The 13,028-nt window shown below is 57.9% G+C and overlaps 1 protein-coding gene across 4 annotated transcripts in view; it reads left to right on the top strand.

The window, feature by feature from the left end:
* The first annotated feature begins 3,138 nt into the window (after positions 1–3,138).
* The window catches only part of ZBTB16 (zinc finger and BTB domain containing 16), a 187,641-nt gene continuing 177,751 nt past the window's right edge, over positions 3,139–13,028 (top strand). Inside the window, exons 1-3 of one of the 4 annotated variants that reach the window (XM_041769801.1) lie at positions 4,123–4,466; positions 6,519–6,585; positions 7,483–8,843. In XM_041769801.1, the coding sequence (XP_041625735.1) occupies positions 7,576–8,843 (1,268 nt within the window). In that variant the 5' untranslated portion in view covers positions 4,123–4,466; positions 6,519–6,585; positions 7,483–7,575. Of the gene's footprint in view, positions 3,164–4,122; positions 4,467–5,874; positions 6,010–6,518; positions 6,586–7,482; positions 8,844–13,028 lie in introns of those variants that run through there. The other 3 variants (XM_041769802.1, XM_041769803.1, XM_041769800.1) reach the window with 3 other exon arrangements.

The raw sequence follows: 13,028 nt of genomic DNA, 5'->3' as shown, positions 1-13,028 counted from the left end.
TGAATATTCCCCCCCCCCCCCCGGTTTTTGGAGGGGGCATTTAAAACAAGACAGAACAATAATAATAATAATAAAAGACAAACCAAAGAAAGCCATCGACCTATGCACGGAGGATAAATCTGATTTTGGTTGGTTTTGGCATCATTTGCGTCTACCTAGTAAATATCTGTAATCATGACCTTGAAGCCTTGTAAGGTCCTTTGCCTCCAGGAGAGGCCACAGTAGGTCTGCAGTATATTTCCCCAAGAGTCCCCAGTGGGGGAAGAGTGCCTGTGACAGTCTGGTGCATCTTCCAGTGGCGGTCACAAACGCAGAGGAGACTTTTTCTATTCAGGGGCTTTACTGCCTGCATCCCTCCGTGAACAGGCTTTATTCCCAACTCCTGTCAAGGTTTTAGTATGCAAAGTAGCTGCTTCTCCCCCAGAGGTAGGAGTCCTTGATTTATTTATCACGATAGCAAAGTCTACCTTTAAATTTTACAACTATTTTCCAGCTGAGGAGTTGGAATGAAATGAGTTGCAACATTTCATTAACACTCAATCAGAATACAGAATGCTCAGAAAGCAGCTACAGCCTTCTTCCTGGGCATCTGTTTGGTTGAAGTTTTATTGTAATTCAAAACTCCCTCCTCAACTTTTGGCTGCGATGATGACGACGTTGAGGAGGCAGGGAAGGTGACCTAAGCCTGTTGACCTGGTGGCCCAATTCAGTGGGGGACCAGCGGTAGTCCTCAGCTTGCCTGGCTGCTGGTAGCTCTCTGCCTCAATGGAGGAAGAGGAGAAGGAAAATCAGAAGCTCTTGTTCTCCTTTTTCCACCTTGCTAGAGGCTGTACAATCTAAAAGTGAAGATCGTGAGCTCTGCCTCTGGAATGGTCTGATTTAAAGCCTTAGCTCCGATGTTCCTTAACTAGCTCTGTGGTCTTGGGCAAGGCGCCTAACCTCCCAGTTTTCTCATCTGAGAAATGGGGGAAATAATAGCACCTGCCTGAATAGGGCTGTAACGAGGATTAAATAACACAAGATAGATAATGTGTTGAGATGTATAGTCTGTGTTCAGAACGAGTTCTTACACACACCATCTTTTCCCCATAAGATCCCTTAGACCTAACATAGCCCCCTCTTCTACAAACTGCGCTGGGAAAGGCTGCTACCCATGGAAGGGATGTGAATAAAGGAGATGAAGGAGTAAGAAGATTTAACATGGAATTCCATTCAAAGGTCAATGCCTCTATTCCCATCTCCAGCATGATCTCTTCGGAAGACTGAGGTCTCTCCTATTTTTAGACCTGTCTGAACGGTTGTCCCGGCTTCCCTTACTATACGCTTCAAGCAAAAAAAAAAAAAAAAAAAAAAAAAAAAAAAAAAAAAAAAAATCACTACAAATACATGAACATCAGAGAGAGAAAGAGAGAGTGAGAGTGAAAGAGAGAGAGTTTTCTCCTATAATTTTCCATCCTGCTTGTTTTTAGGTGCCGCTATATGAAATCTCTGAACTGGGGATTCTCATCAGCCTTTCGGGGGACCCAAGGACATAGCTCTGGCTATAAATGGTGCCAGTTTTGGTGGGGGAGCTGCTGCTGCTTTATCTGGGCCCAATAAACCTTATCAAACTGCTGTGCAGCCAGCCTTCAGCGCTAAGTGGAAACGCTTGGAGCCCAATGCTGGCTCTCAGCCCACAGCCTCGCCTGCCTTCCTCCTTTTTGTTACCTTCTCCACCTCTTAAATTCAGGCATTAATCTCTCTTTAACACTTACTAACAAGGGCTGGGCTTTTTAATGGGCAGGGTTTATGAAGCAAGGGGAGATTTTCACATCGAGTGAATATGGCATGGAGTGGGGGGGAGGCAGGGCCATGGAGGGATTGTTCCTGTTCTCCCATTGTTTCCAAGGCTTCTCTCTTTCTCTCATTTGAGGATTAATAGGAGATTAAGATCAAGGGTTAATTGTGTGCTTCTCCTGCTTCTGCACTTAGGAGGGGCTGGTAGGTGGATGTGGATGGCAGGGCAGCAACCTTCGCACAGGCACCATCTCCGGGCAGAGACTCTACAAGTTCAAAGATGGTTTCTTCTTTCCCATTGAGGCTCTAGCAGAGTCTTTCTTCTCTTCTTCTATCCCTCTCCTCCTGCTCTCCTGGCCGACCAGTGCTTTCTTAACTTTCTTTAAATGCCTTCCTCTTGAAGATAGCATAGACCTTAGCTAGGTAATCAGTCCATAACCCAGCTGGCTCTCTATTGTTTTTTTTTTTTTAAAGATTTTATTTATTTATTCATGAGAGACACACAGAGAGAGGGGCAGAGACACAGGCAGCGGGAGAAGCAGGCTCCGTGCAGGGAGCCCGATGTGGGACTCGATCCCCAGTCTCCAGGATCACGCCCTGGGCTGAAGGCGGCGCTAAACCGCTGAGCCACCCGGGCTGCCCTGGCTCTCTATTGTTAATCAGAATCGATACCCGGGGACCAGACTGTTCCTTCCAGGGATGTGTTAGGTGTTGCTGTGTTCAGGGCTATCAGAGGGTCATTGGCTCCCTCCCTCCACTTTGAAGTGTCCTTCTCTGCCCTCTTCTGTCTTCTGACTCCAGCAGGGCTGAGCCCTTTCCCTGGGAGACAGGACCATGCTGGGAGACAGGATCATGCTTGCAGGGATGGAGCTGCCTGTCCCTGGGACTATTCCCCCTTTGCCTGTTCTTGTGATCCTAAGCACTTTGCACTCTGGCCTTCCGGGGCCCAGAAGCAGATTTTTGCCTCTAGTTGGTGTCTGCCACCTTCTGTGACCCTACAGTTCTTGGGGCCTGACTCTAGATCTGGGGCAGTACCGGAGACAAACACCGTGATTATATGAGTCCTGAGCAAATCTTTGACTCGCCAGTGTGTCAGGGACAGAACGTGGGGATTCAGGTCTCCCTGAGTGAAGCCCCCGCGAGGCTAAGACCGCATGACCTCCAGGGCTGACTGTCCGGAGACCCAGGGAGGGCGCTCTCCACCACCAGGCTCACCCCAACGATCCCAGACGTTAGCCAGCCACCAAGGCTGATGTTCAAGAGAGAGCTTCCACCTCTTGCGTGCGCCCTACCTCCGCTAAGCTCCAGGGAAAGGGGGTTAGCAGGGGTCTCTCCGCTGCCCACCGCCCGAGGAAGGGTAGATTTCCTCTGGCTTCTCTACCCTGAGGTTAGTGATCTCAACTCCCCCCCTCCCCCTGGAGTGGAGAGGCCCGCCGAGAGGAAGGGGCTCTTCTTTTGGGGGCTCTGGAGCTTTTTCCAGCTTTCACTCGCCCCCTGAAGGCTTTGCGCTGAGCAGGACGCGGTTCTCGGGATCCGTCTCCAACCAGGTTCCCGGGAGGGGGGGGCTTAGGGGCGGGAGGGCAAGGAAGGGAGCAGAGCCCAGGGGATGCTCAAGACTCCGGGGAGAGAAAAGTTGCTCTGGGCCTCCGGGATCCCGGCAGCTAAGACGGGGGAGGGGTGTCCCCTGGGCGGCTGATCCCCGTGGCCCTCCGGCACCAGCTCCCCAGGGCCTGGGAACCGCGCCCGGAGACGTCTCGCGATCCGGATGCCCGGCGCCTGGAGGCACAGAAGGCCCGGGCTCGGGCCGCGGAAGGGACCTCCGGCCACCGATGTCGCGGCCCCGGGGAGGCGGCCCCGAGCCCGGAGCAAAGTGAAAGGCGAGATGACACACGCGGGGTTGGGGCACACACTGGAGCCGGGGCCGAAACTCCGCGCCCGGGGCGGCAGGGAAGAAGAAAACCCGCGTCCAGAGGAAAGAAAAAAACCTGGGGTGGAAGGTGGGAGCTGCCCCCCACCCCCCCAAGGGTCCCGAGTCCCGGGCACTGCTCTCCGCGAGCTCCCTCCTCCCTCCGCCCGGGCGGTGAGCGGCGAGCGGCGAGCGGCGAGCGGTGAGCGGCGAGCGGCGGCGCCCCGGCAGCAGCTAGATGTCAGGCGAAGCCCGGAGCGCGGTGCGCGGGGAGGGGAGGGGAGGGGGCGGGGAGGGCGGGGGAGGGGACGGGAGGGGAGGGGAGGGTGGGGCGGGGAGCGCGCGCGGGCTCGGCCAGTCCGGGGGGGGTGGGCGGGCTGAGGCCGGGGACGGCGCGGGCGGGGGAGGGAAGGGGGAGGGAAGGGGGAGGGAAGGGGGAGGGGAGGGGGGGGGAGGGGAGGGGGGGAGGGGGGAGGGGGGCCGCTGTGGGCAGCGCGCCGGCTCGGCCGCCAGCACTAAAGATGGAGAGGCGCCGGGGCCTCGCAGGGGAGGGGGCTCGGCGTTGACGTGGGACGCGGCGGAGGCGCCGCAGCCGGTGGTGATTTGCTAACCTCGCAGCAGAGAGGAGTTGAGGGCGATGAGAGCGGGTACTGCGAACTGCCGGGCGCTGCCGCCGCTGCCGCCGTGATTCTGAGACGCGAGCAACAGTTCCCGGCCGCAGCCGGCCCGGCGCGGCGCACACCCCCAGGCGCGCACACCCGCCCGCGGCGCCCGGGCGGCGGCGGTGAGTGCGGGGCCGGCGGGGGCGCACCGCTCGCCGGGGGCGCGCCGGGCGCCGGGGCCGGAGAGGTCGGGGGGCGCGCTCCCTCCGGCCGCTCGGCTTGTTCCCGTCCTGCCGCGGCCGCCGCGGGCTGGGGTCGGCTGCGAGGGGAGCCCCCGCTGTCAGCGTGGGCGCAGCCGCCTCCCCGGCCCCTCCGCTCCCGGCACGGCCGGGCGGGAGGTGGGGGCCGAGCGGCCCGCGGCGCGGAGGGCGCGGGCGGGGGTCGGGGAGCCGGAGGCTTTGTACCGGCGGGAGCGGGAGCGGGAGCGGGAGCGGGAGCGGGAGCGGGAGCGGGAGCGGGAGCGGGAGCCGGAGCCGGAGCCGGAGCCGGAGGGCGCTCCCCGGGGCGCGGCCGGTGCGGGCGCGACGGGGTTGCGGTCTCTCTGTGCCTGTCTGCCGGCCGGCTGCGAGGCTGGAATCCGGGGCTCCGAGGAGCGGACCGGGGCGGAGGGGAGCGGGCTCGATCCACTTGGGCTTACCGCTTTCTCTTTGAAAAACGTGCTGGGGTCCTTTTCCCCCCTGATTGGGCTTGACCCCCCCCGTTTCGCGGGGCGGGGGAGGGGCGGCCGTGGCGGGGCTCCGCGGGGTCTTCGGGCTCCGGGCCCTCCGCGGCTCTCGGCGGGACCGGCCGCGGGCGGGAGCCGGCGGTGCGCTCCGGGCGGCGCTCGGGGGTGCCCGGGCTCCGCACCTGATGCGTCGGGACGCGTCCCCCAGGCCGGGCGGCCGCAGCTCCCCGCGCGCCCCCAGGGCTCCCGCACGCGCTCCGGTGCGCTCGGCGGCGCCCCGCGGACCCCTGGCGCGCACGGACGCGCCTGCAGCGGTGCCTCGCGGCTCCCCGGGCGCTCGCCCCGTGCCGCGCCGGGCAGCCTGCCGGTGGCCGCCGGGGGCCACGGCCGGGCCGGCGGGGAGGGCCGGCGGCTCCCTGCTGGCCTCTCCTTCCCCAAGCCGCTGTCGGGCTTTTGTGCTTCCCCCGGGCGCGGGGCGGGTCCGCCTCCTCGCGCCCGCTCGCGCCCGCTCGCGCCCAGGCGCCCAGCCCGCCCGGACCCTGCCTCGCGCCCGGCTCCCTTTCGCTCCTCCTCTGCCTGACGCGGCCCCTTTTCTCGCTGCGGTCTGGCTCCCCGGGAAAAGTTGCTTCCCCAAGTTTGCCGAAGTCGCGTCCAAGTCTCCGTGGGGGCGGCTGGGACTGGGGCGCGTGCGAGCGAGACCGATCCCCGGAGCCGGAGCCGGAGCCGCAGCGGGTCGGCGCCGGCGTCCCCCCGCCCGCGGGGCCGGGCGCTGCAGCCCGCGCCGCCGAGCCGAGGGTGCGGGTCGGCCGGCCCGGAGCACCCTGGGGTCCCGCGGGGCCCAGGGCGCCGGCACCGCGGAGGGACTGCGGGGGGCCCGGCTTCCAATCCTCGGTGGCCCCTCCTCGTTCCCCGAAGCCCCTCGGGCTGACGGCAGCGCGCGCGCGGCGGACGGCGCGGACGAGCGGCAGCTTCACTCTGGATGGCCTTAGTCCCCCCCCAGGGTGGGCAGCAGAAGTGTCCCGACCTGCAGCCCTGTTAACCCTTTCCGCGTGAGATCTGTGGCTCTGGAGCCAATAGGGCTCCTTTTGGGGGCGGAGGCAGGCAGTGCTTCAAGAGCCGGGGAGAGCCTGTGCTCTGCTGGGCTCCCCGTTCGTTGCACTGCAGCCTTGGCCACGGCAAGGCAGAGGCTGGGGGGGCACCTCGGTCTGGGTGATGATGTCTTTCTAACACTTTAAATCGGCTAGGGACTCCCAGAGCCCTGCTACTGATCCCAAACAGCTCTTTGGGAGAGGCCTTTGTTTCCCAGCCTGTTCTCTCTTCCTCCCGTTTCTAACACACGCAGTAGATGCTGCACCACTATCACTTCTGGTGCCTCCAAGCCACGTCCAGCGCCCGCTCTGGCTCCTGGGCACAGGACTTGGGAGCCTGTGGGACATGCTTGGAGTTCATGTACTCGGCATGTGCGCACCTGGCTGCCGGGGTACATGTTTTCTATGATCTTTCTCTCTAGATCTTTCATAGCCTGTTCCCCCACATCTTAGAGATCCTCTTGTCTGCTGGGCACTCGTGGGCAGGAGGTAGGTTGACATCTCCTATAAGTGTGTGCACACGTGTTGACTCTCCCCCTCTGGCTGCTGCGTGCACATGCATGCCCATGTGCACACACAGGCCAGATTTTGGATTACCCCTGCAGTAGCTCTGAGGCACCTATGGGTGGAGGCAAGCCAGACTAGTGTGAGGGTTACAGGTGTGTGTGTTCCCGTTGTTGCCTGGGCAGGGAGGGGGGCAGTGGTCAGGGCATGAGTGGGTCAGTCTCTTGCAGCCCTGAGAAGAGTGGAGGGGCAGAGGCCTAGGAGGCACTGGCTGGGGGTGGGATGGGCCAGAGAGGAGAGCCCTTGCTCAGAGGTTTCCATGGGCCAGGACTGTCGGCTGCTAGCCCCAGGTAGGCTTGCCTGTGCTCCTCCGGCTGCCACGGTGAGGCACAACGTAGAGAGACTTTGTTGAGAAGCTGAGGTTTACTGCACAGGGGTTGAACGTGAAATCCAGGGCTTCAGTGGACTAGAGGAAGGGGTCAAATTCTTACTTAAGAGTGTGTGCCGGCACTTTCTCATCATGCATCTTGGCCCTGTATGGGAACCTACCCTCAGACTTCAAGAAAGCCAAGGATTCCCAAGACTTCACTGTAATTCCCATTTCGCTTCATCTGACGGACATCACAGAGCAGTGAACGAAGCTTATGCTGTGGCAGGACCTTTTCTTGACTCTCTTTGTACCTGGGCTTGTAAAGGCAGATGTGCTAGGTTATAGGAAGCTTCCTCCCCTCCCGCCTTCCGCCCTGGTGAAAATCGCCCAGGCTGTCTTATTACTAGGGGGCTATGGGGGTGCTGTGTGGTTTGACTCCTTGCATTCTGGGACACTAACCTATCTTTTGTTCTCTCATTTTTTTTCCCCCGCCTCTCCCTTATCCCCTCCAGCCCTCTTGCTCGGCCCAGACACCTACCCAGCCCCGCCACGCACGCAGAGCCAGAAAGGAAAGAGAGCCTCATGCCTAAGCCGAGGGGAGCGCCATGGATCTGACGAAGATGGGCATGATCCAGCTGCAGAACCCCAGCCACCCCACAGGCCTCCTGTGTAAGGCCAACCAGATGCGGCTGGCCGGGACGCTGTGCGATGTGGTCATCATGGTGGACAGCCAGGAGTTCCACGCCCACCGGACTGTGCTGGCCTGTACCAGCAAGATGTTTGAGATCCTCTTCCACCGCAACAGCCAGCACTATACTCTGGACTTCCTGTCGCCGAAGACCTTCCAGCAGATTCTGGAGTACGCGTACACGGCCACGCTGCAGGCCAAGGCGGAGGACCTGGATGACCTGCTGTACGCAGCCGAGATCTTAGAGATCGAGTACCTGGAGGAACAGTGCCTGAAGATCCTGGAGACCATCCAGGCCTCAGATGACAATGACACGGAGGCCACCATGGCTGATGGTGGGGCCGAGGAGGAAGAGGACCGCAGAGCCCGGTACCTCAAGAACATCTTCATCTCGAAGCATTCCAGCGAGGAGAGTGGGTATGCCAGTGTGGCTGCACAGAGCCTCCCCGGACCCCTGGTGGACCAGAGCCCCTCAGTCTCCACTTCATTCGGTCCTTCAGCCATGAGTCCCACCAAGGCCGCGGTGGACAGTTTGATGACCATAGGACAGTCTCTCCTCCAGGGAGCTCTTCAGCCTCCCGCAGGGCCCGAGGAGCCAGCAATGACTGGGGGTGGGCGGCACACTGCGGTGGCTGAGGTGAAGACCGAGATGATGCAGGTGGATGAGGCGCCTGGCCAGGACAGCCCTGGGGCCACCGAGTCCAGTGTGGTGGGTGCCGTGGGGGACAAAGTGGAAGAGAGAGGCAAAGAGGGGCCCGGGACCCCAACTCGGAGCAGCGTCATCACCAGTGCTCGGGAGCTGCATTACGGGCGTGAGGAGAGCGCTGAGCAGCTGCCGCCTCCAACCGAGGCTGGCCAGGGGCCCCCCGGCCGACCGGAGCACCCTGCGCCCCCCGCTGAGAAACATCTGGGCATCTACTCCGTATTGCCCAACCACAAGGCCGACGCCGTGTTGAGCATGCCCTCCTCAATGACTCCTGGTCTCCACGTGCAGCCTGCCCTGGCTGTGTCCATGGACTTCAGCACCTACGGGGGGCTGCTGCCCCAGGGCTTCATCCAGAGGGAGCTGTTCAACAAACTGGGTGAGCTGGCTGTGGGCATGAAGTCGGAGAGCCGGACCATCGGGGAGCAGTGCAGCGTGTGTGGGGTGGAGCTTCCTGATAACGAGGCTGTGGAGCAGCACAGGTAGGGTCCACTCCAGCCCCGCACCCCACACCCTAGCCCCAGACTTTCAGCTCTGACACCCTGCCTTCATGCCCAGCTTCTCCCAAGCCCTGGGGCCTGGCTCCCCTGTCCTCCCTGTTCTTTGTTAAAAACAAAACAAAACAAAACAAAAAATGATTTCTCTAAGTCCTGATGGCAGGGCGGGGTGGGGTGGGGTACATAATCTTCAAATGTGGCAAGAGGGCCTTGGGTCTTTCCTGAGCGTTGGGGAACTCAGGGGCCCAGCCTCTTACCAGGCTCTCTTCTCTTTCTCGTTGCGTTTGAGCACTCTTCTGGTCCTTCTGTCGTTGGGTCTGGTTGCCTTTACCTGGAGTGACTAATAAACCAGAGGGAGGGAGAAGGGCAAGTGGGATTGGGGTAGAGGGTCTTCCATGGTCTGGATCTGGCTGTGTTGCCTGGTTTCAGGTCCCCAGGTCCCTGGGCAGTGCTCCCTGCCGAGGCTGGCAGTGTGCAGCTCTGGAGCATGGGAGGGGCTGGACACTGCTTAGGCCGTGTGAGCAGCTGCAGGTTCTACACGTCATTCCTGGTGACCATTTATCACCAGGAATGTTGCTTCCTCTCCTTCCTCATTCTCTGCCCCTGCAAACACATTCAGAGGGAGTTGATTTAAATTCAAGGGGGAAGGATGGGTACGAGAGTTTCAATGTTGCAGCCTTGCAGTCTTATTCTTATCCTATCTCAAGGTTGAATTAAATGCAACTTTGGGCTAGCATTGGCTCTCCTCTGGCTTCTGTTTTTTTTTTTCCTCTGTGAAATGACCATTTGTTGAGCTCTTAGGACATACGTGCCTGGTGCAAGACTGACTGCTTTAGATGGAGTCACGTTTTTGTGACAACAGTCCTCTGAGCTGGGTGATGTTTTCCTTCCAGGTAGGAAGATGCTCAGACCTTTTCCTGGGGTCGCCTATAGATCATAAGAGACAGGGTTGGATTCACACTTAGTCGCCTTGTACTTTGCCACCTCTTGCAGTCACTTGGCACTGAAAAGGATCACGTCTACAGAACAGAGGGTTTTGAGAATTGCTCATCATGAGGGAGTAAATATGGATGGACTCAGTAGTGGGTTTGGCTTTTACTTGGATCTCTTGTGACCATGTGCCCATCATTTTGCCATCTGGTCCCAGGGTCAGGTGAATGGTGTCAGGGAGTCCCCTTTGGTTGCCATCCACAATAACATTTCCTGTACACCCTCTCGCCTGCTGTTTTATTGATCTTGGGGGGATTCTGTACTTTAGCAACCCTTTTCCTCCAACTGTTCTCTGTTGCTGGGTCAGGTACAGGAGAAGGGGATGTGAGAGGGTGTGGGGGCCGGGGAGGCCTCTGGAGGTTGGCTGACTACCCCAAACCCAGCTGGAACCTGCTCCGACACTGACTGATCCGTGGCTCTGAGACTGACTTCGTGGAAATTGCTGCTGAGCTAAATGTAGCCGGATTTTTCCGGCGGGCACAAAAAATAACCACCAGCAAGGTGTGTCTTCTTGATGCTTGTACCACTCGGAAATAGACCAAGGATGTGTTTGTTTTTCGTTCAAACTTTCCGAAAGAGGAAGCCCCCCTCCCCAAACTTGACTGGATAGATTTATCATCTTTTCTAGATGTGAATTATTTCAGATAGGTGCTATGGGAAGTGGAGTACGGTGGAAAGTAATTCTATTTCTGCCTCTCTTCTGGTCCTGGTTGTTTCTATACCTGGGTGGGCTACAGAAGATACCTGCCCCCAGAAAGTCCAGGCACCCGTTCTGTGGGACCCTCTGTCCTCTGGAGAGAGGTGGAGGCCTGGCTTTATTACACTGCGCGGAGGATGGGCCATGGAACTAGCTTCATCTCGCCGTGAGAACTTGGGATAGTTATGTAACCTTCCTGAGCTTTGTTTTACTTTTTCAAACAGAGATGCGGCGTCTAGGTGATTCATTTGGTCAAGTATCCTGATGCTTGATCCCAGCTCAGGTCTTGATCTCAGGGTCATGAGTTCTAGCCCGTGTTGGGCTCTGTGCTGGGTATGGAGCCCACTTAAAAAAATTAAAATGGAGAGGGTCAGTGGAGCATGGTGCCGAATTGATGAAGTAACCTCCAGAAATCCCTAGAGTGGTGAGCTAGTGGCACACGGTAAGTGTGCAGGTGATGCACTGACCTATCGGTCCCCCGTTTTGTTCAGGTCTCTGGATTGCCTCCCTTGACTCTGAAGTCTAGAGAGTAGTATCCACGGCGCTGCCTTCCCTTGGGGCTCTGCTGGCCAGGAGGCAGTGCGGAAAATGTCCCCATCCCTGTGAGCTTAGGAAGGGGAGGGCACTGGTCCAGGGATCCTCAGCTGCGGGCTGCTGACACGGCAAATGTGCTTTTGACTAGGGCACAAAGTAAGCTGCTGCAGCCCAAGAAACTATAGCCTGGGCAGAGCCTTGGGTGGAAAGCCACGGGATTGAAGAAATCAAGGAGGCATAAAAAGGTTCCTGTGGCCACCCCCTGGCTTCTGGTTAGGTGCACTCGGTGGGAGGTTTTTTCCTCTCTCCCTCAGAACTCCTGGATTATGGTGCCACTTCCCTAATTCCTGTTCTCTGTACGTCCCCATACATCACAACCTCTAGTACAAATAAAAGGGTGAGACAAAATAGTCTGAAGGGGAGACTTTGACATCAGGATGCTGTGGGATTGGCTGTAAACAGCAGCGATGAACATGACAAAACAACAGGCTACAGGTTTCATTTTATTTTACTTTTAAGCCATAGACTAAAGTGTTGTTAGAGGTTAAGGTACCTGACAATTCTTGGTGCTGGATCCCCAGGGAGCAGAAGGGCATGGAGGGGAGGAGGAGAAGGGGGAGAGGGCAGGAAAGGTACACAGGTGGGAGAGTTGGGTCTGAATCGGGTCATGAGGCTGCTTGAGTCCCAGGCTGGTGAGGGAGAGAGCTGCAGACAGGAGACACTCGCAAAGATGTGGTCTCTGCAGAGCTTGGTGCTCGGCAGGAACAGCATAGCAGCATCACCTGTAGTCGTGGACTGATGGGAAGACAGGACAGAGGCTCCTTGGGTAAATTAAATGGGACTTACTTATCTGAAGGATCCAGAAAGTTCACAGACCCCAAAGACCAGTGGCATTCTGCAGGCAGGTGCAGAACCCAGATCCAGGTTCTGGACGCCACAACCTTCTGTGGTGTGCTCCCATCACAGAGGATAGGATCTGAGGGAGGGAGGGCCCCAGCAGGCTTCTGGAAGATTGGACTCTGCTTCTTTAGCTTCATCTTTCTTTTTTTCTCTCTCTCTGCGCCTGCAAGGCTGGAGCTGTTCTGCATGTCGGCTTATCTGGGTCTGAGAAGCTAGGGATGAGCTAGGGACCAGCTCACCTGAGCCAGGTGTACCTACCTTCTCCTTCTCAAAGGTATATACATGGGTTGATAAGATTACGGCTGTCGGTATGGTTGACTTAGGTGTGAACATGGTCCTCATTCTGAGCCCCCAGTCTTCCCAGGCTCACACAGCCTGGTCTGAATGTGTTTCTGAATTGAGTGCTGCAGAAACAGAGCTGGGTCTGGTTTCCCGGGGACTCTGAATCTTCTTTTTTGTTTTTAATTTTAATTTTAATTTTTTTAAAATTTCTTTTTATTGGAGTTCAATTTGCCAACATATAGCATAACTCTGAATCTTCTACAGCAGACCCTTAGATTGGTTAAGGCCTGAATCCTGCAAACACACACACACACACACACACACACACACACACACACACAATTAGGACCTCTTGCCTGGTTCTTGAAGGGAAGCTCGGGAAGCACAAGGACGGATCTCAGCCAGCTCCCCAGGCCCATGTGTGCCGCCCTTCCAGGCTGCTTCTTAGGACCAGCTCTAGGGTGCACGAACCACATAGTCGAGATGACCAATTTCTGCCTGGCTCCTTGCCTTGGTCTCTCTCAGGTGGCCCGCTGCTCTGTTTTCCGTGGTTGACCATGTAAAGGGCCAGCAGCTGTTGACCTTGGTTTCAGCCACTTTGGGGAGCTTAGCAGTTGCCCTTACTCTCTTACTCTTGGACCCCTTTCATCATCCTGCCGGCTTTAGGCACCTCTGAGGTCAGACCCAGCTCTGCTGGGAATGTGCTGTAGAATAACGACAGCAACGACGGTAATATTAACAGTGCCTTGGATCATTTGTAGCACTTT

This window comes from Vulpes lagopus, chromosome 10 (genome assembly GCF_018345385.1).
Source record: "Vulpes lagopus strain Blue_001 chromosome 10, ASM1834538v1, whole genome shotgun sequence".
NCBI lineage: Eukaryota > Metazoa > Chordata > Mammalia > Carnivora > Canidae > Vulpes > Vulpes lagopus.
The sequence above is the reverse complement of the archived record's forward strand: the minus strand, read 5'-3'. Positions and strand labels throughout refer to the sequence as shown.